The 23,391-nt window shown below is 44.2% G+C and overlaps 1 protein-coding gene across 2 annotated transcripts in view; it reads left to right on the top strand.

Moving 5' to 3' along the window:
* The first annotated feature begins 6,187 nt into the window (after positions 1 to 6,187).
* dachd (dachshund d) overlaps positions 6,188 to 23,391 on the top strand; it is a 118,538-nt gene continuing 101,334 nt past the window's right edge. For both annotated transcript variants that reach the window (XM_076263399.1, XM_076263398.1), the window contains exon 1: positions 6,188 to 6,902. In XM_076263399.1, coding sequence (XP_076119514.1) covers positions 6,364 to 6,902 — 539 coding nt within the window. In that variant the 5' untranslated portion in view covers positions 6,188 to 6,363. The remainder of the gene's footprint in view (positions 6,903 to 23,391) is intronic.

The following is a 23,391-nucleotide window of genomic DNA, read 5'->3' as shown; positions in this document are numbered from 1 at the left end:
CTGTTGATCTGACATCTGCCCTTCACTAGAGTGTGGTGTGTTTGCAAAGAGGAATGGGGGGTGGGTGCATCTCTGGAAGGGACAGGGTCAATGCCATGCAACCTTGAGGAGACAAATATTCAAGATCAATAAGTGTTTTATTTTAAGATTCTCTACCCGTGTGTGTGTGTGTGTGTGTATGTGTGTGCGTGTGTGTGTGTGTGTGTGCGTGTGTGTGTCTATCTATTATTTTAAAGAACCAGCTCCTTGTTTTTTTTCCCTCCACTATATAAAAGTACTCGCATGATTAATGAAAGCATTTCAGAACATGCTTTAAAAACACACACACACACACACACACACACCAGCACTGCCTCACATTCGAGTGACACATAATCATGAAAATGGCATACACTGTGCTCATAGTGTTCCACTCATGATGAATCACACCTCAAATGCAATGCAAAGTTGGTAAAAATTTTTATTTAAAACCGAGCACACACTCCATACAATTAAAGTTATTTATCTCCCTATTTTTTCCAAAGTGCATCAATTATATTGAGATACACTTAATGTCCATAAGGGGATGATATATGATTGCTCTAATTATTTCTTATTCACAGCATTCATAAAGCATATCAATTTTGTTAATACCATGTAATTAAAATATGTCAGTGCACTACAAGTTGCAAGCTGTATTAATGACTATGAAAATTATTTTAATTAAATAGCCAATTATAGAAAAGTCCTAACCATGTGAATTGACATTTAAATGAATTTCATTTAAATTGCTTTTCAACATTGTTTTATCAGAGTCAAATAGGGTGAATAAATTATTACATCAAAAACATTCAGTGTCATTGATCATACAGTAATGCTCCCACTTTAAAGTTTCCGAACACTGTAGGCTACCTAAGCACTGCCGTGAGTTTCAAGTTGGCCGTGTCCTGTTTGAACTTACTGTCTTTAAATACATACAAGTCTGTCATGTACCTTCAACCAGAAGTATAAAAGTCCTGCTTTAGAAAATAAAGTCCTACCACGTATTTGTTCCCACCATGAACTAAATCAGCTGATTCTTATTAGCCCAACTCCTCAGCCAGGTAGATCAGAGATTTGGTGAAATCACCTGAGTGTTAAGTGCACAGGTAAAACCAATAAATGACAGAATTTTTACTTTCTGAAGCCAGACTTTTACACATCTGCCTTCAAACTCACAGATATCACATTCATTTGCTTTTGGTAAAATGAGTGGAAAAAAGTTAATACACAAAAGAAAAACCAAGACTAGCCTACATTTAAACTTTACCATCTGCTCTTTGACTTTAACTGTAGTGTGTCTACATTTTAAACACATATGACATCAACAGCAGAGTATTATCCAGCCAATACCATGCAGGCTGGTTCTCCATGATGCCTCCTATTCAGCAATGGTGAATAACACTGTGGAAATGGTGGATCACTCTGACTGCAGCTAAAGCTACTGTACAGTATGCCTATCTCAACCACATGCTTTCCCAAGGCAGCTGTGCTCAGAATTGCACTCATGCAAGATGACACTAAAACAGAGACAGAACCTGTTTTGGTAAACAAACCTTTTCTCTGTGCATTCCATTCACAGAGATTATTGTTTCGCTACTGTTACACCTACATATTGATCTGCTGTTGAATTTAGTGTCAGTGAGTGTGTGTGTGCGTGCGTGCGTGTGTCTGTCTCTCTCTCACTCTGTATGTTTGTCTGTCTTTCTCTGTGTGTGTCTTTCCACCAAAGTCTGCCTAGGTAGAAGTTGTGTGGAAAGAATCTGCACTTCCATGCACTGTGCTTGCATTTAATCATAACATAATATGTTATACTAAACTACCCAGTAAAGAAAGGTGAGGATTACATGTTATGTATCTGTTATATAACATTATTTCTGTCTTAACACACTTTCTTAGAATTTCAGTGAGTAATTTCAGATATAAACACCATGTAATACCTTTCCTTTTGTTTTCCATGTTTTGCATGTCCAACTTTTCCAGACCTCGATAATAGTGCAATTACTTGATAAGAGAATTATTCTAATTACAGTCATTGTTCATTTGAAAGTTTTTTTCCTTTTGGTCCTTTTCACTAGCACCTTCTCTCTCTGTCTGTGTGTATGTGTGTGTGTGTGTGTGTGTGTGTGTGTGTGTGTGTGTGTGTGTGTTAGTGTGTGTGTGTGTGTGTGTGTGTGTGTGTGTGTGTGTGTGTGTGTGTGTGTGTGTGTTAGTGTGTGTGTGTGTGTGTGTGTGTGTGTGTGTGTGTGTGTGTGTGTGTGTGTCCGTGTGTGTTTAGACTTGAGTGTCTCTGTGTGTCCATGTGTACAGTGTATGTGTATATGTGTACTGTATGTATGCACATTTATGTGTGTATATGTGTAGGCTATATATGTGTATGTGTGCAGATATGTACTGTTTGTGTGTGTCTACATATATACGGTATGTGTGTGTGTGTGTGCATGTGTGTGTATTCCCATGTGGCTGGGACAGGCAGCTCTGCAATGCCAGGCATCTGTCTGCTGTGAGGGTATGTTGACGGCGTGACTGGAAGGCTGGCTTGTGGTGAGCCCTAGTGTTTTCGCCCAGTCATGTCACACTTGCACAGAAAGTCCTGTCATGGCTATTATCACACAGAGAAGAGGAGAGAACAAACATGCAGGGGTACACACACACACAAACACCTATACACACACATACACACACATACCCACATACCCACACACACACGTATTTCTCACTTTACGGTCTTTGTTTGTGGCAACTACTGCACAGCATTTATATTAGAAATGCATTTGCCATCTTTGCAAATGGTATAAACTCAATTTTACTGTAAAGTAAAAAAAAGAAAAACTAAGTAACTTTTATTCTTCTCCTTGTACATGTTTGTACATCATTGTTATGGGAATGATAAAAAAATGCTTCATCACTTGAATGGGCCTCACATTCCTTTTGGAAATTATGACTAAGTTAGGTTGGAAAAGAGCTCACGTGTCCTGGACTTGCACATAGTTGAACTGTGCAACAGTGCAACTGGTTTTCTTAAGCTTAGAACAGCACAGTCTGAGTGTTATCTTGTTTTCAGACGGCCTCCCCCTCCCCTACCACCACCACCACCCAACGATAAATCCTAAAGATCACTGGAACACAATGATCCAGTGAGCTTGTGCATGTAGGGCAGACCTCAAAGGGTCGAGTCATTGTTGGTTTGCTCCAAAACAAGGAAGAGGAACATTTCTCATGATTTCCTGTGACCTTCCACACATTACAATTCCTGGCCGAGCACTTATACAAATCCTTCACACAGCCTTGCAGCATATTGCACTGCATGAAAAAAAAACCCAGCAACAACAAAAAAAAAACACTGAAAGGAAAACTTTCACCAAATACACAGTCTCCAATCACACAAAGCAATCAAAACAGTGCTCATACGTGTACCACTCTAATGAGTCCAACCAGGGACACAGAGCCACACTGTGTCCAGATGCGGGTGCTGTTGTTTTTGGTGACTTTATGGTGTCAGTTATCATTATGGCAGATGTGTTATAAATCCATGGGATGCCAGCGTTGAATGTGGTGCTGTACAGACTAAACAGAGTGTGATCGCTGCTGGTCAGAAGCAATGTGCCTCTCTCTCTCACACACACACACACACACACACACACACACACATCTAGCCCAGTCTGTGGAGGACTAGAGCACACTGGGAGGCTTCTGCTCCAGCACCTGTACAAGCCCAGCACTGATCCGGTCCACTGCCAGCCACTATGTAGAAGGACACAAAGGCTGTCAGACAGCGCCACTGCACCCCTTCACGCTGGCACCCCCACCCCACCCCCACCTCCTTATGTTTTCCATATCTGTGTCCGGAGAGCCTATCTGTGCTTTCACCATTTATTCAGCTTACACGCCTTCTGTTTGCATTCATTACTGGCCCTGCAGATTACAACTCAGTGTGGTCTATCATTCTTGCCTCTTCAAAACCAAATATGCCATAACTAAACCATACACCCCGCCGGTTCAATCCTATCAATGTAATCCCAGCTAATACTGATTTGCAACAGACAGAGAAACAACACCGGGAGAATCCGCTCGGCGCATGCTAACCTCTTTACCTGTGACAGGCAAGTCCTGCGTGCCGCTGAAAACCACCATGCTGCTGCTCCTGAAGGTCACTCCACATTATTATGTTTCCTCTCTCCCTGCGCCTCTATTCTAATCCTATTGCATTTTGTTGACATATCCATCAGCTAGCGGAGAGATACCTTTTCCCGACACCGCAGGGGCGAGTCGTTCAGAAAAGCAGGCCCCATTCTGTAGGTTGAACGCATTGGACAGATTCAGTTAGTGGCAGCACTGTAATGTCTAAACATCCTGCCACGTTTTTGTGAGGCTCCAAATGAGGATGTGTGTGTTTTTTGTGCGTTTTTAAAGGCTGTTACACATAAGTGTGGGAACAGAAGAGGGTATTAAGGCACTACAAGCCACATCCTGCTGCGTCTCTATGGCAGGACGGCAGCTATAATGGATGGCTGATTCATCAGGCCCACCCTGCTTGTTAGGAGCTGCTGGGTCTGAGACATCATAGATGTCCCACGGTGTTTGCAAACGCTTTGTGTTTAATCATTGACACTCTTTGTGTGTATGTGTATGTGTGTGTGTGTGTATGTGTGTGCGTGCGTGTGTGTGCATGCGTGTGTGTGTGTGTGTGTGTCTGCATGTATGTGTTTGTCTCTGTATGCATGTGTCTTTATAACTGCTCTTTTTAATGTATTATATTGTATTTATTTATTTTTATTATTTATTAGGGGAGGGTGTGAAACTATTTGGAGTTAACCCTGTGCTTACACAGAGATAGTCTGCAAACTATTGTGACATTCATTGTATATAATGAAATCTTAATATGCTGCATATTTAAGCAAAGGTTAGCAACATAAAGGGCAAATGGATTGTCTGGCTATGAATTTTAAGTAGCTATTGATTTTCACACTACAAGCTACCTCTTTGCCTGAATGATAATTCTGAAATGGCACTCTGCTTATCTTAAAGTAGATCTGACACTAACTTGGACTTATAAAGGCTTGTGCCATCTCATCAGCTTTTACTGTCAATATAAAACAACTGTCCACCCAAGGAGTAAATTATTGCTTACGTGCAAAAGTTACAATTGCATACTAATAACAAATATAAACATACATGTAACCATTTTATCACTGTGTAACAAGCAATGATAGCAGACATTTGGGACAGCATCAAACAAACACACACACACACACACACACACACACACACACACACATTGATCTATCAATAAAATAAACTGAAAACCTGCTCTGTTTCTATGAGTACATTTATTTACAGCTAAACTGCAATGTAATGATTGAAAGCTAAAACTACATGATGGTTAAGGTCAACTCATGGTAGGAAGAACAATAACTAGTCTACAGAGGCACATTTACAATGTCCAGAGATACTTCGGCTGAACCTAGGTCGGTCCCCCACCTCTCCCATGACAAAACATTATTTATAAACGTGAAGTAATGGGAGAGAGGGGCAAAACATGTGTACAGTGCATAAGCATATTGTGAACACACATTGACTCATTAAGTATTTTCACTCATGACTCAATCATCTGCGGGTCATATTACATTAATAAGATCAGACACTAAATTGGGTTAATCATTACCTCAGCAGTGGCAACCTGTCCGGATTGTTGTAGCTAGTCTTTATATGTGAAGTTATTACGTGGGCAATAATCGCGCTTATTTCTACTCATTTCGGAAAGGTGACATTGAAATTGTGAATGTAAACGATATATTTACATTACCTGACTGATTATTCTATAAAGGTTTGTCGTGTAGCCTAGATATTGAACTTTAGCGAAGATAACGCGTTATCTCTTTACGCGTAAAGTTGAGGTTATGGTAGCCTGTAGCCTATTGAGAAAGTCTTCATTCTTAGAGGTGTCGATTAGTTATTAGACAGTGACAGCGAGTCGAAACGCTATTTTGTTGTGCGTGGAACCAATGAATGTAACACGGTATCATTGTGCGTTGTCTATGCTTCAAAGGCTGACAGTGTCCTTTGGCTCCTCCCTCTTTGTACCTTGTGACAACAACAACTCATCCACAGACCGAGCTGCACTTTTCAGCTCATTTTCTTCCTGTCATTCTCTCTCAATCTTTGATGATTGTCCCACCGCGCTGAGCCTAAGTCTCATCCACCACGGCCTTTTCTGTTTCTTTTCATATATAAACTTACCAGCGGAACACGCTTCCTCTTGGATTTTTCATTGAGATATAACGGTCACCTCACTTTTTTGCATACTGGGTTTTTATACTTTGAACTTACTCTCATAGGTTGACCATGGCCGTACCGGCTGCTTTGATCCCACCGAACACGCTGGTTCAGCCGTCTCCGATCGCAACTTCAGCTCCAACCTCTTCGCCCTCGGCAACTTCTTCACCGTCTCCATCTGTGGCCCCAACTGCACAGAGTCTTTTCCGATCGGAGCTGATGACCACCGGCAGTCCCGGCATCCCGACCGCCGCCACGCTTCCCAGCAAACCCGTGTACTCGACCCCGTCGCCTGTTGAAAACACACCACAGAATAATGAGTGTAAAATGGTAGAACTCAGAGGCGCTAAGGTAGCCTCTTTCACCGTGGACGGCTGCGAGCTCATCTGCCTTCCCCAGGCTTTCGACCTGTTTCTGAAGCACCTGGTAGGAGGACTGCACACGGTCTACACCAAGCTGAAGAGACTGGAGATCACGCCGGTAGTGTGCAATGTTGAGCAGGTCCGCATTTTGAGGGGACTCGGGGCCATCCAGCCCGGCGTGAACCGGTGCAAACTCATCTCCAGAAAGGACTTCGAGACGCTTTACAATGACTGCACAAATGCGAGGTAAGTAACAGATAACTAGTTAGTTATTTTGTTGTGTTTGCGTTTTTGAAGATATTTAACCGAGTCAAAACGAGCAGGTAGAGGGGACAGTCTTTTCATTTTTAGTAAATTCTTAAGTACAATATTTAATGTTTGGAAACCTGCTGCGCACATGGACATGATGGCTCATATCATAGTAGGTGGCACTCTGTGATATTTTGATCAATGTATGATAAATGCAAAGTTAGCATTGTCTGTGTAAAAGTTGGCTCGAGTCGTTGAGAGTCATAGCAGGAGTTTCGGATGCTGACGCCTCACGTTTGCAGTTAAAATGTTATTTGGGTTCAGTTTTAAGCATCGCTATTAAATACACTTATTGAATTTCTATACATATTCTGTGGCAAATGATTAGGCCTAAGGTAGAGAGAAAAGTTATCACTATTGAGCTATAGCCACATTAGTATCATACTTTGTCAAATGAGTTGTTGAACGCAAATAACTTTTATCTTGATTGTCAGGCCAACCTAGCCTACTGTTTTATTTCTGTTACGCTCATCGGAAATGAAGGACTGTCATCACTAGCCTGCTACGTGCATTAGACACTGGCCTACTAGCAACAGCAGCGTTTATGGAAATGTGTATAGGCTACAGCAGTGGTCATTTGTTTTTTCTCTTTATGGTCCCTTTATACCTACCACAAGATATTTCGCAAACTCATTAGGTGTTTTATATTGCCCCTTACTTTTTAAATTAGCAGTGGCCTAGAAGATAATTAATCTAAAGTACCAATACCTTAATTTTGAAAAGAAAACTGTCTCCCTGCTGGTCTAAACGCATGCCGCAAGCTAGACAACATTTAAGCCTCTGTAGATTAACAAGGCGACACTTGTTGTGGGGAAGCAACAAATGTCGGCGGAAACGTGTAATTATAGGTTGCGTTCAATTAGTCATAGAATAAACTATACACAGTAGCCTACACAATAGTCCAAGACAATCCTATTTTTTTTTATTGGCAATGTATTAATTGAGTTTCACAATTATGTGAGTAGGTTGCATAATACAGTGGTGAAAGAGGCTACTCAAATATTCCATTCTTACCTCACTGCAAACTTTTTCAGTAACAAACAGTTTATTATCTGATAATTAATACATATTCATAAATAATAACATTGAATAGAGCCACAAAATCATATCCTTAAAGAGCCAGAAAAGTTATTCATGAGAAGGGTCATGTGATGAGTAGAATATTTCAAGGGTCGATTTATATTATTCCTTTGATTAAAAGCTTAACTAAATTGAATATGCTAAATTTGGTCAAGTGTGCTTTTAATGCAGTGATTCATAGAACGATTCAGGTGAAGGCTACATTGAGATTTTTCAAAGACATAGAGGTGCATACAATAGGAAGATTCATAGTGAAGTAGGCCATTTGAAAGTGTAGGCAGAATGAGTTGAGTATTACTTGAATCAGAATTACGTTTTATTTTTTTCCTGCACTTCATGTATGGGAAACACTGTTTTAGAAGTTAGAATTTTGGATTTTGAATACAACATGCAGACACACATACATGGTATCAACACACACATTTGTGACAAATGTAGTTGCATTTGTCTCACAAACACACACACACTAGATCCTTGCAGTACTTGAATATACTATCACCTGCATGCACACACACTCTCTCATTCTCCCTCCCCCTCTTACACACACACACACATACACACACATACACAGAGAGAGAGAGACAGAGACAGACACATACACTCATACACATACACACACAATTATGCACTAGATGACTATCGGCATATTGTGTATATATCGGCATATATTTTGCTTTAAAAAAAAAAACAAAAAAAATATGCCGTTGTGTTCAATATAATGACTCATGCAACTGTGTTTCTGTGTTTTTATGTGTTTAAGCATTTTATTTAGAAACATTTTTGCAATTTCATATTTAATATACCAATATTCTGAAGGAAAACTTTGACAGATTTGGCATAATGATAATTCAAAATTTCTACATGCTTTAGTAAAAACGATTGAAATAGCAGTAAGTTCACTACATGCACATGTAATCATTACATTTTCAGTAGTAGTGTAAGGACGTTTATCCTCAGTTAGGCCCCACTCTGTTTCAGCTCATTTGTACCTGTGAGCTGCCCCAGCGTTTCTCTGCGGTGCATTCAGATGACTTTATCGGTGTTGGCGGTACGGTGAAACTTCAGAGAGCTCACCACGAAGCGCATCAGAAACAGGGGTTAAGGAGGTGTTGGAGCCCGGGCATCTGAGTTTTTCACTCACTTCAAAGGGTGGCCAGAGGAGGTGGAGTGTGTGTGTGTGTGTGTGTGTGTGTGTGTGTGTGAGTGTGTGTGTGGTGGGGGGTTGGAGGATAGGGAGACCTCCCCAGGTGATGGAGTGTGTGGGTTGAACTCACGGACTGCTGAACGCAGTGGTCAGCGATGGGGTTAAGGGATAATGCAGTGGCACACATTTCCTTAATGACGCTAAAGTGCTGGGCTATTACTGTCCGCGTGGAGAGGCCCGTAATTGGCCCTGAAAGCACCTGGTACTGCCGGCGTTGGGGCGGGTGGGCTGGGGATGGGGGCTCGAAATCAATCACCTCCGCCATGTCTGACACCCATTTGGAGGATTACATCATTTGGACGAACAAAAGGTAGCCACTAGATATTACGCGCTCACACGAGGCAGCGTGTTATTTACAACCCTGTTGGACCTAACGCGTCTATTTCTGTTTTCATGTAGTGAGAAGGAAGGTCAGTGAGGGTGCGTCATAACTCTTTCATTGCCACGGTGGATATGTATATGTATATAAATTATGGTCGTCTAGGAGAAAGCAGAACGGTGGAGATAAGTACTGTATGGACGTGTCACACAGGTCCATGGCTGATTGACCTCTCCTGTATTTACGTTGAGTCCAGGCTGGCACCCCTTTGAAAGGAAAAGTAGATTTTTGGTCCATGTTTTATACTGTGCCTCACTGATTGTTATTTGTTTGAATATAAAAGTAGCAGGCTCGTATATCACCTCTTCCCTTTTTGTTCTGTGTTCCTTATGCTCTGTCCATTGCTTCAATAGAGAGAGAAGGTGTGATTTTTTTTAAATTATAAATAGATATTTTTTGAATGACAGTAGGTCATGTTCACATGCATGCCCCCCCCCCCCGCAACACACACACACACCTTCCCTCTCCAAGAGAATCGGCATACGCATACTTCAGATAGCAGTCTCTCTCTCTCTCTCTCTCTCTCTCTCTCTCTCTCTCTCTGCAGAAGAGCATGATTCTCCTTGGCTTTCACAGAGGGACTCTCCGTTCAGATTAATGTGCACCTTCTGCTCCCCAACAGATACTGAGGCAGTAATCTCTTTTGCTTTCATAGGAGTTATGACACCGGCCCAGGAGAAGCAATACTTCAGCCACTTGTTTTCCTTTTCATTTTCTCCATATGGGACAGAGAAGACGAGAAAGAGGAGGAGGTGGAGGAGGGTGGAGAGAGAGAGAGGGGGTGGTGGTGGTGGTGGTGGTGTTCACTGTCTGGTGACACTTGAACTCTGTGGAGAGGTTATTAAAACACTGGGGCGGTGTAGTGGTGCAGCAGCGGTGTAGCGGCCAACCACCTCTCTCTCTCTCTCTCTCTCTCTCTCTCTCTCTCTCTCTCTCTCTCTCTCTCTCTCTCTCTCTCTCTCTGTGGAGAGCTGGACGCTTAGGCAGCCTGTAGTGTCGTGGCTATAGGAGCAGAGAGCTGAGCTCTGTGAGAGACGCGCTAGCTAATTGACAATCATTGTAAGGCCTCTGAAGGTTAGGCACTCATCCAACAGACTGCATATGGGTAGAGGTGGGAACTGGGGAGCGGCACAGCAACTTGCAATTTATGCATCATTTTAAATAAGGACGAGGTGGAATTGTTTGTTGCTGTTTTGGATTTTGTGCCAATGTGTGAAACATGACATTTCTACAGATGTTCTTATTATTAAATGTATATTTTCCTTTTTTTCCAACCACATAAGGAGTGTACTATGCCACCAGAACATGGCCAGCACCTTATTTGTTTGTGGTGTTGGTGTAAAAATTGCATTTATTTGCATACTATGGTAATTATTTTGTTTAGCACTCAGTAGGGGTCTGTTAAGTGAGCCAGATTTTATCGCCTCTCCCCCCATCCCCCTCCTTCTCCCCCTCTATTTCTTTGCGGTGCTCTGGTGATATATTTGTTTTCTACAAGGCATGGATGTGTTTACAGGTGCTCGGGGGAAATCTCTGGATCGCATTCAAATCATTCCCAGCCAGAGTGGGTGCTAAGATACCCGTCACCCGGCAACCACATCCAAGAGGGAGCCAGGGTGATAATAACTTCAAAAAGCAGAGTGACAGATGCCTGATTAGGATAAAAAAGACACAGGGTGGGGTGTCTGTGTGTGTGTGTGTGTGTGTGTGTGTGTGTTGATTTGGAGGGGGATGCATAAAAGCATTGTTAAAATCAAATCATACATCTTATCAAACACTTTCTGAAAAAAAATAAACCGGAAAAAACACATGAAAAACATACAGGAAAACATGTCTTTAGTTTTTATAAGAAGGCAAAGACAACCTTTTCCCTGAACAAACACTATAAATATGTATATATTTTTTTTCAGTTTCCCTTCGGGTACGTTGAGATAGGATTAACCACCTGTGCCCAAATTAGCTGTGTGCTGAGCATATGTCAGCAGACCAAAGGTGTGAAAATAGAGGATCAGTGCAGACAGTCTTGCTTCCAAGCTCTAGATTACTAGATGGTCCACTTCAAGCAGCTGTGTTCCTGCTGTCACAACTTAACATAGGTTTCAAATCAGTGCTGATCCTGCATGGTGATAAGGCAGTGACCAATTGTTTTACACCTGGAGGAAGAAGAGGAGGGGGAAAAAAACCCTGCTTTTAATTTTTTCCCCGTTTGTTTCTGGGACCAGTAGTGTTTGATGGTTGGTTAATGTATTTTCTGGATTTTACGGCTGTTTGCGTGGAACAGCGGCATGCATTCTTAATTTGCCTGCTCTGGAAAAGAAGATGTAAAAGCTTTTTGTTTCATTTGCATGCTGGTGCGGGATAGTGGAAGCCCAGTGGCTACACCTGACAGAGTATGTAGCATGTCTGTATGTGGTTAGATCTGGCTTAACTCTGTACCAAGACATATTTGTTTACATGTCACCTAATACAAATTTGGTAACTTGTTTGGAGAACTTCATTAAACATATTGGATTTCAGTAATTCTCTAATTTCCTAATTCAGTAATACTTTTCACATGATTTTTTTTAAAAATAACAACTTAGTTGTTTTAGGAATGCGTGCTCCATTTTAAAGGCCAATATATCTCAGAATTGTCCAGCAGATCAAACTAGATAAGGGTGCTGTAATGGCCGCGGATGCGGTGGCACCTGAAACCTGATTGGGGAAAAACGATGCATTTGGGCCCACTCCCATTTCTGAGGCGGACTCTCGAGCTCTGGCACGTCTTTAGACAACCCACCCCCCCTCCCTAACCCCCACCCTCCCTCCCCCCATTCACATTACAGCACAGTTAGGAGTCACGGTGGCGATCACTGGTGCTTGTACAAGGATGTTAAATGTTAGTGACAGAAGTTGGAAGAGAGCAGATGAGATTTCCTGATTGGACTAAGATTCCAAGGCCTCGGCCAGGCTCTGTCTAATATGGTCACGTAGAGAAATTGATTTTCCTCAGAAATTAATTAATTTTTCATATAGCCCTAAGCTGGAGTTTAAAAAGGAGTGCTCACGCGTTTCTCCCCTATTTTCCTCTCTTTTTTAAAGAATTATTGCCTAATCATATTAATACTTTTGCCCCAAGGATGAAAAGATAATTGTACAAATGCAGTTGGAAATATGTATCACTCAGTATTTATGATTAAATTATGCAAATAGGTCCTCTTCCAGCCTTCGTGGACCCAGATTGTCTAATTAGGATTGATATGCCGAATAGATGTTCTGGAATCTGAATACAAGCATGTCCAAGGAGCAGAAAATTGAAAATGACAAGGCTGGAATCCTTAAAAAGTGTGTGTGTGTGTGTGTGAGAGAAAGTGTGAGATTGTGTGTGTGTGTGTGTATGTGTGTGTGTGTGTGTGTATGCGTGTGCGTGTGTGTGTGTGTGCATGTGTGTTTTTTTTTTTCAGTGTCTAATTCAGCGTGGCCGTATCAGGAGTTAATTTTCCCCGGCTTCGTTTCACGTCTCGGGCTGACAGGAAAAAGAATACATCAGGGAAGGCAATCTCTACTGGGATTCCAGAAATGTCCTCCACTTGTTTTCGCTCGCTCCTAATTTTCATGGAGGCTATCACAGATGAATCTTCTCCTGTGTAAACACACTCATGTTATTCCAACAATATCGATGTTGTTTGAACTTCATCCTCCGTTCAAGGCTTCTCAAGCGCACTGCAAGGGCATAATAACAGCAAAAGTCAGTGTTGAGCAAGACGTCGCCATCTTCGCTTCCGTGGAAGGCCTCCTGTAATATGTTTCAATGAAGCTGACATATTTATAACTCTTCAGAATCCCCTCCTCAGTCCTTGGCTGTAGGTGTTGGTGTGAGAGGCTCTCGAGGCCACAAAACAAAAAAACTAAAAAACGAATCGGGAGATGAATTAGAATGGGGCCAGTTCAGTCACATAGCGTAGGTGTCAGCAGATTTTGGCTGGCCTTCTTAGGAGGACAGGTGACCGTTGCGATCTGGAGGCACTTTTTCATTTAGGTCAGGACAAGCTCCACTTTGCTACAGCCCGCCCACTTCCACCACTTCCATTAAAGGCGAGAGGAAGGAGGGGAGAGAGAGGGGAGAGAGAGGAGGGCAGAGGGGTAAAACAAAGGGCCAGCACATTGCCTCTGCACTTCTGGGGGTTCAAATAAATACCGTACTCTGTCACTTTCATCCTCAGGTTTCTACTGGATGCTGGAGGCAGGAGGGGGGGGGGTCTGTTTTCATCAGCTCATGTTGTTCAGCTGTCGTCATGGCAGCTGTGTTGAGACTCTAGAAGTCTAGAAGGCTGTGTTGTTGTCTTAATGAATGTTAACGCCACTGGAAAAGGGACATGTATTTACATTTGTCAAGGATATAACAAAATCTGTGTTTAGGAAAACAAAGTTTGTCTCTCTTAAGTGAGCCCCTGTCACTGTAGAGCGACGCTTCTATTTAAATCCTTCCTCCTGTTTGCTCATACAGATGAGCTGGAGTTGGTCTATGTGGACCACTTCTCGCTTACAATGAGACGACACAGAGTGAGACAACCGGCATGTCTCAGCTGGGCTCTCCATAAACCTCAGAAGTGAAAACAGAGGAAATTAGATATTTTTTATCCCTCTCGCTCCCTCTCTCTCTCTGCCCCGTCCTCTCCTGACGAGACGCTGCTCAATACAAAAGGCACAGAGGGCCTCCGACGCCTCCCGAAGTCCCCCCATAAAGTACCGATCGTTATCTAATCTTTACCTGGCATACGAAATGCCCCCAGAGCTAATGACACTCGAGAAGCACGAAATCCTATCGCTGTTCAAAGCGTGTGCGCTTGGAGAATCTTCTGACGAGTGTCCAACTGCCTCTCGTCAAGAAGAAATGAAATTCGCCTCGACCACAAAAAGCAGTCGGTTAGGGTAATTTATTTTAAATGGAATTACTTAGGAAAACCTTTAAATGCTGGGAGATGCAGGGATACAAGCATGCGGCCTCGCCGGGTCTTTTGCATGTTACATTAGCGTGGTGGCTGGCAGAATTATTTATGTGTTTGGTCTAGCAAGTAAATGGCCTTTTCAAGGTGAAATACTGATATGGACAGTCTATTAGATAAAAATGCTAAATACATAGCGCTGCTTACACTAATGTTGATTTTTTTTCCCCTTTCAAATCCATTCCGAGAGTTGAAACAATGTCAGAGAAGGGGGCATGTCAGCACAGGTGGTGTAGCCTTGATAAGCCCAGCGTTTAATTGTCCAAGGATAAACTGACAACTTCAGTTAGTCATTAGCTTTAGCTAACGCTATCGTCCGCGCATTCCGAAACGTGAATCTAAAACACAATGGGGCTTAATCACCAGGTACACATGCAGCTCTGAAAATGATCATTACTCAGTCGAGTGATTAAATGTCATGGCAGCATCGACTGCCCACAGATATGCAACTTCAAAGCCTGCCCACTGTGGCGAGGCCTTTTCTGAAGAATGCCAACGGAAGGCCAAAAACACACCTGTCTTGACGGCCTGCTATGAATATCTTCACACTGAAAAACAAAAATATGCCCGTGACTCACATTCATTCCCACAATACAGCAAACCCATTTTCTATGACACCAGAAAGTCTGTTGGCCTGGTAACATAGTGTACTTCATCTCACAATCGACCCTGTAATCGGTCTGGGATCATTGTGTGTCTTACAATAGCAAACTGAAATGGTGAATGGTGTCTTGGCGGAGAGTTCAGAGTATGTGTATTGTCAGGTGTAGGTGTTTCCCTTTAGAGATGATCCAGGGTTCTCACATTGCTTAGGCCTCTCACATTGCTGTTTTTCTCCCGGTGAGGGAAAAAAAACGTGTTGTCACGGTTACTGTATCATAGTTGTTAAGTCTGGCGGTCTTCATGGGATTCCAGTTCCAGTTTTTCCTCCTTGCTCTCTTTTCCAGACTCAAATGTCAGTTTCTCTCTTTCTGTCTCTCTGATGAGGCATCTCTCCCTCTCTCTCTCCCTCCCTACTCAGGCGTCTGTCTACCTCGACATCTCTCCATTTCTCTCTCTTTCTCTCTCTTTCTCTTCCATGCTGAAACCTCTCTCTCACTCTTTCTCTCTCCTCATCTCACACACTCAGTTTTGTTGAAGCATCTCTCTCTCTCTCTCTCTCTCTCTCTCTCAGCCAGAACGCACAGAGCAGAGCTGAGCTGTGGTGCCTGGCTATTATTATTCTCCGGTGAGGGACTGTCAGTGGGCTCCTCAGAGACATGACACCAAACTCGTCTGCTGGAAGTGTACCGCCGCGCTCTCCTTCTGTCCAATCAGATACTCGTAAAGCCATGACACCTGGCAGGGGAAGGTAAATGGTGAGCTCAGAGAGGAGGGAGAGAGAGACAGAGAGAGGGAGAGAAAGACAGAGAGAGAGAGAGAGAGAGAGAGAGAGAGAGAGAGAGAGAGAGAGAGAGAGAGAGAAAGAGACATGGATGTGCGCTCAGCATACAGACAACATGACAGGAGAAGCCACTGAACACTACTGAGGAGAACGAAGTGGGTTGTCGAGTTTTTCTGCGGAAGAGATAAAAAATGCTCTTAACACAGTATGATGACGTATGCTACACAGCACATATACATTACGGGATCACCTTGTAAAGGTATTCATATGTTTCGCTTTGTTTTTAAATGGAGTATTGAGCTGAGACTGAGGACAGTGTAGTAGACATGTAGAAAGGGTTTTCATAAAGGAAGATGCAATTACGATCACGAAAGCAGTGCACACACACACACAGACCCCCCCACACTCTCTCTCTCTCTCACACACACACACACACACACACACACACACACACTATGTGTATGTATGTGGGAGTGTGTATTCCCCTGCCCATTTCACCTTTATGCAGGGAAACATAAAAGAAAACAAAAGCATAATAACATGAGGTATGCTCACCATCGGCTTCACCCTGGCCATACTAATAAAAGCTAGCCAGCGTAAAATGGTCTGTCTCCGTGCATTCTCCCTTGGGATCAGAGTGCGACTCCCTTAAAGCCCGCATGTGAATTGGCTTTTCTGAAAAGAAGGCTGAATTAAGTCAAGCTGACACTGCATGGCAATAAGCTTTGTTTCATTCCCAATGCAGTATTCATTTGTGGCACTGGGAGATTTATTGCATGATTGACAATTATGAGAGGATGACCTAGTTCTTTGTAATGGAACAAAAATGGTTTTCATGGGACAGTTCTTTTTCTTTCTCTCACTCTCTTCTTTTCTCTTTCTCTCTTTCTCTCTTTTGTATTGTTCTGACCCCGTCCTTAGAAATAAAGAAACCCTCCCAATAGAAATAGGACATTTGTACTCTCTCTCTCTCTCTCTCTCTCTCTCTCTTTCTCGCTCTCTCTCTCTGAAAATGTAGTTTGGTAATATATGCAGTATTCAGACTGTCCTTATTGTAAATGGCAATGGATTTATGCACACATCACAGCTCCCATCAAAGGACATCTAACAGTGAATTTTCCATTGAATGATAGAAAGAAAAGACTCATCACTATTCACAAATATGAATCTGTAGAGACATAGGTTCTGGTTACACAGATATTTCTTTTCCTGTTTTCGCACACACAAACTGTGTGGGCAGCCCACTTAGGTTTCGCCAGGGTGATCTCAGGGAACTCTTTAATGGCGTCTCATATTTCATGATTCAGACCGTTTTGATCTTACCTTCTTCCTATTTAACCGTCCTATTCTGCTTAGTGAAGCTCATTACTGCAGGGAGCCGGGCACTGTGACTCCAGGGACTTCTGCTCGAGAGAAACCACAAATGATACAAGCAGAGCTTTAGCCAAAGTTAATATCCTGCAAAATTGTTCAGTGCAGCCTGGCAGAAAAAGGTGAGGATTAAATGACACACAAGATATAAAAGAGTAAGAATGGAGTACAAAAACGAAAAGGGGAAAAAAAAACTATTTAAGATTTTACTTCATGACAAGGTGTTAGGTGTGTTAAACATCTGAGGATTATTATTAGACAGAGTGAGATGTTGAAGTTGTGTTGTTGTTGAAGTGTGTAGGAGAGCCCTTGTAACAGGAAGAGGCTCTACTCCCTGCCTGGCACACGTGTAAGGGGCTTAATGTCCCACAAGGCTTCCAGTACTTGTGTCATGCTTTCAGGAGAGAAAGGGGGTGGGAGGCAATGATAAATGGTGAAAAAAAAATAGAAAATCCTTTTTTCCAGGAATGTGTGTGATGGCAGACTGCTGGTGGTGACTATTCTCTTGTTATCTATAAACCATAATTCATATCGCAAATCCTTTCTTTATGTTGGCTGTAAACAGTGAAGATTAAAGATGTCATTCTTTTTTTTCCATTCGAGCAAATTGTTCAACTGTCCTCAACCTGATGAGGTATGCGCGGAATTTAAATGATTTTAATTGCGCCGGCGCATAATTGGCTGTCTTGTTCCCATGTCTGGTCCGGGGCCAGTGACAGAGGACTCAGTGCTCGAGCCTCTCCACTGTGATGACCTTGTTCTGGTTCACCCCTTTTCGGTTGGGGGGCCATTATTTGTCTCTGAACCAGTCAGAAGTTTATACGAACTCTCTCTCTCTATCTCTCACTCTCTCTCCCTCTCTCTCTCTCTATTTCTCTCTCTCTTTTGCTCACTCTCTCATCTCCCTCTCTCTCTCTCTCTTCAATATGGTGACCTTTGTCTTAGCGCAGCCAGCTACATCTATTATCCGGTTGTGACACCGGCGAAAGTCTCCCCGAGATTCACCTTCAGTGTGGGGATTACCAGAGCCAACACATATCTCCTGGAAACGGACAGAGACTCAAATCATGTCAGTTCTCACTCTCTATCTTTTTTGTCCCTGCATCACTCTCTCGCTCCCAAAAGATTAAATGTTATGTGTTTCAAGAGCTGTAAAATTAAAGGTTGTAAAAATGGAGCGAAAAAACGGGGGCTTTTGCAGTTATCAAATGTCCCCTGACTCTTGACCTTTGAAATGTCAGAGAAAAAGAATGGGAGACAATAGCCCAGCTGAGGAGATCTGATTACTTGGATCAAACATGGCTGGGCTTGGCTATCAGTCAGGCTAAGGTCTTAATGGAAGGAAATTGCAGCCCTCAAAACAAAAACAAGTACCAAAGTTTCTTAATACATATCTGTCGTCTTGTTTTATCATTAGGGCGGCCGGAGTATTGTTTTCCAGCAGGGAGACTGGTGAAAAACGTCTCTTAGATGTCAGCTGGGGTTATATAACATGTCCTTGATCAGGGAGCCCCTTCTCCAGCTGTGTCACTTGCTATTCTCGCAGGCACATGCCAGATAGCGGAGCGTTATTTCAAGTGACACAAAAGAGCCTCTAAAGCTATGATGCACTGGACACACTCACACTCACAAGTGCACAGTGGATGCACATATTGTACGAAATGCGTGCACACACACACACACACACACACACACACACACACACACACACACACACACACACACACACACACACACACCCACACACATACAACACGCTTTTGTGATCATTTCTCATCATGGAGCACGGGCCGAAATCTAAGCTGGAGAATTTAAAGGTATGAGTGTGTGTGTGCGTGTGTGTGTGTGTGTGTGCGTGTCGGGTCACAGGGTCAAGCCGGCAGGAATGTCAGGGAGCCGCGAGGCCCTGACAGCTCCTTTCACCGGGGGCCTGGGGGCTGTCGGCTGGAGGGGTGTGGGGTGGGTGGCAGGCAGGAGGGGAGGTCCAGGCTGGAGAGAGATAGCACTGGAGGAGGGGGTGTGGGCTGAGATGGGGCGGGGGGTGGCGTCTCGCTGACAGCCGTCCAGCAGTGTTGTCACAGCAGGAAGGCATCAGTTGGAGAAACAGATAGCACAGGAGAGGAGAGGTGCTGGAGTTCCATTGGGCCTCGGCTGGGGTGACCACAGATAGACGGATGGACTGAGGGATGGAGAGGCAGTCGGATGGAAGTCGGGTGGATATGAGTGTGTGTGTGTGTGTGTGTGTGTGTGTGTGTGTGTGTGTGTGTGTGTGTGTGTGTGTGTGTGTGTGAGAGTGTGTGAGAGAGAGTGTGTGTGTGGTGGAGGGGCTGAAAAGATTAGGCGCGACCGTTGGGGTCAGCGTGTTCCCACCGAGGCTTCAGAGGGGTTATTAATAAAACACAGGACAAGAGGCAGAGGCCTTATTAAACCATATGCAAACCACACACACACACACACACACACACACACACACACTCTCAACATGTGTGGTGTGTGGGGAACGTCAGTGGAGGCTTTGCTAGTGACAGACCAGCACCGCTTCAATTTACCAAACAGTAAACAAAGTTTACGCAGGGACTGATTCTGGACCGACTGGGGAAGGGAGGAAGGGAGGGCGGAATAGAGAGGCTTGTTTGCTTCATGATTGCTCTGCGCCCGTCTCCGTCTCTCCCTCTCCCTCTTCCTCCCCGGCTGGGACGGGCCTCGTAGGACTGCGACTAGCGTAGCGTGTCAAGGTAAATATGCAGACAAATGTGGCAGAGAACGCGGGCAAATTCTTAAGAGCTCCGCCGATAAACCGCCACGGCACGCATAACTCTCCCACTCCACACTCTCTCTCTCTCTCTCTCTCTTTCCTTTCTCTCTTCTGTCTCTCTTCTCTCTCTTCCCCCCCTTACCTTAAGTGATGACTCGGTGTCCGACCTGTCATGTGGCATAAAAGGAAACATAACACGATAGCGGAAGATCTTTGATCGAGATGCACGCGTGGCGCGCAACGTCGGTGATTTATAATAGAGGCGCCTCAATAAAAAGGGATGTCAACTTCGGGGCCTTAATGAAAGCTCTTGAACATATCTGCACGCGGCGATATGTTGACAGTGGGGATGCAAATGAGGTTAAATGTGAGAGAGAGCAAAATGAATCACTCCCTCCTGTCTCTCTATCTGTCTCTCTCTCTCTCTCTCTCTCTCTGTGAAAGAGAGAAAACCAAAAAGAAAAGGGATAGATAGAGTGAGAAAGAGAGAAAGATGGAGCGGGGGAAAGAGAGAGAGAGCGAAAGAGAGACGCCAGATAGCCGTGCCGCAGTACAAAGCTTGCCCGTGTGACACATTCTCCTCTTTTGTTTCAGACTGCTAACTGTATTTAATTTCACATCTTATCGCGGGGGCCCCTGCTTTGTCTGTCGGCGAGCTCCTCCCCCAGTCAAAGCGACCCCCAGAGATAAACTCTGTCAGACTCGGGGGGTGATTTATTAAATTCTGATTTCTGTGAAGGACTTTAATGTCGTGGGGAAAGAAAATACATCGCAGGTGTCGGCCAGCTCCAGGCACTGTTTGCTCTCTATCATGCCTTCCAAAGGTAAAGGCAAGAAAAAAGAGGGGGAGAGAGAGAGAGAGAGAGAGAGAGAGAGAGTAAGGCAGGAGACCGAGAAAGAGAGATAGAGAATCTTACAAATCTACTCGGGATTTCCTGTCTTTGTTGTGGCAATAAGAATGTTTTTAACAACCCCCCACCACCACCACCCTCTTCCCTCTTGCCTCACACACACATAGACATGCACATTTTCTCTCTCTCTTACACACACAGACACACACTCACACACGGACATAAAGATGTTAACGTGCAGTTGCCTTATTTAAACGTTAGTGTCGTAACAGTATATGCCCGTATTTTAGATGGGAGATAGCTGAAGAACTCTGGCTATTTTAATAGTGCTTGGACCTCAGAGAGCTGATCGATATCAATGCAAATCTACTGGTGGACACCTAAAAGTGTCCTAGGCCCCCCTCTATCCAAATCTATTAGGGAAATCCTCTACCCTAATCACAACCAGTTATCGCGCTGCTATTTAAATAAACTGGTTTGCATCTCTCCCCTCTTCCCTCTCCATCTTTCCCCCTCTTGTTCCCTCTCTCTCCACCTCTCTTCCACTATCTTGCTATTCCTTTTTTTTTTCAAGCGTGTCTTGTCACCAATTAACCCTTTTCCGAACGATGTGTGCTTTGTACGGCATGATCACGAGCACAGCGTGTGCCAGCCTGGTGTCGTGGATCCATTGTTAAATGTAATTTAATACTGAAAATAATTAAACGCGATAGGCCTTACGTTTCAAGGTTGCGGGTCATATGGCCCTTTCCTTTGCAAGTCATTAATGGCTAGAGAATGTGGGGCCATAAAAGTGATATGTTACTTATTCCAGAGGTTATCTGCGGATGGCTGTATGATTATACCCTAATGATGGTAGGGGGCCAATGCCACGCTTTGCTGTTTTTACGCCTGCTCTCCCAGCGGGTTCCTCCTACCGCGGCTGCTCACCCGTGGACTCTCTCGGCGTCCCCTCCGATGAGGAGTGGTGCTTTTCACATATTTATTTAGCGCTTATGTTGGAGAGCTAAATAGGACTCTCTGACGCCACAGAGAGAGAAGGAGAGAGAGGAAGAGAGGGGTTTGAGAGAGAGAAAGAGAGAGATGGGGGGAGAGGAAGAGAGGGGTTTGAGACAGAGAAAGAGAGAGATGGGGGGAGAGGAAGAGAGGGGTTTGAGACAGAGAAAGAGAGAGATGGGGGGAGAAGAAGAGAGGGGTTTGAGAGAGAAAGGAAGAGAGAGATGGAGGGAGAGGAAGAGAGGGATTCAGAGAGAGAGCGTTAGAGTAAGACTGAGTGCATGGAGGGAGAAGGGAAGAAAGAGATCACTGAGAAAGAAGGAAGAAGCGAGAGAGACTGCAGAGTTAGTGAGGGACAGAGAGACAGAGAGAGAGACTTTCCTAGTAGCCACAGCTTCGGTCTAGTCAGCCACACTGTGGAGGCTCAACTGTCCCACTCCTCCCCACTCACTACTTCCCTCAGCCCAGCACAGCCTAATCCAGCCCCTCCCTATCCTAATCTATCCTCGCATAATCCAGACCTGCTCATCCCAGCCCAGCCTAACCCAGTGCAGGCTAGTCCAGCCTAATCTAGCCCAGCCTAGCCCAGCCCAGTCTAGCCCAGCCCAGCCTAACCCAGCCCAACCCAACCCAGCCCAGCCTAACCCAGCCCAACCCAGCCCAGCCCAACCCAGCCTAACTCAGCCCAGCCCAGCCTAACCCAGCCCAACCCAGCCCAGCCTAACCCAACCTAACCCAGCCCAACCCAGTCTAGCCCAGCCCAGCCCAGCCCAGTTTAGCCCTCCCGTGGCCTGCAGTGTCTCCGGCATCAGAGGAGAAAGCAGGACAGCTCCTCTCCATCAGGATCCGTGTGTGTGTGTGTTTGAGGGGTGGGGTGGGGAGGTACGTCTCTTGTGATCCGCGCGTCTCACTTTCTCCATTGTTTCACTGCTAGTCAGCATCTTTTGTCTCCGCCACTGATTTGTCTTTTGATCTGTGCGAGTGATTTATCTGCATGGAATCGTTTTCCCTCGCAATCCCCCTCAGGAAATTTGGAATGAGTCTCCCGTAACCTTGGCAGGGCCAAACAAAGCTTGATAGCTGATCTCATGTATTTTGATGCAGCTCTTTGCCGCGCTCCTCAGAAAATGAAAAGGAGAATGACCGTGTCCTTCACTCACTCCCCATCAGAAGCATCTTAAATAATACATGGGCCGTGCTCTCTTGTCGGCTTCCGCACCGAGGTGGGCCCAACTGCAACAGTGAAAAAAAAAAAATACAATGACACTTATGAAGTAGGCAGATAAGCATCTTTTCATACTTTCACTTCCCCTTTTTTCTCTTTCTTTTCTATTTTCTCTCCCTCTCCCTCTCCCTCTCCCTCTCTCTCTCCCTCTCTCTCTCTCTCTCTCCCTCTCCCTCTCTCTCTCTCTCCCTCTCCC

Source organism: Alosa pseudoharengus, unplaced genomic scaffold (assembly GCF_046254945.1).
Source record: "Alosa pseudoharengus isolate Yale_2024_CS ecotype anadromous, Long Island Sound unplaced genomic scaffold, YU_APseudo_1.1 YU_APseudo_1.1_scf_3, whole genome shotgun sequence".
NCBI classification, from domain to species: domain Eukaryota; kingdom Metazoa; phylum Chordata; class Actinopteri; order Clupeiformes; family Clupeidae; genus Alosa; species Alosa pseudoharengus.
The sequence above is the reverse complement of the archived record's forward strand: the minus strand, read 5'-3'. Positions and strand labels throughout refer to the sequence as shown.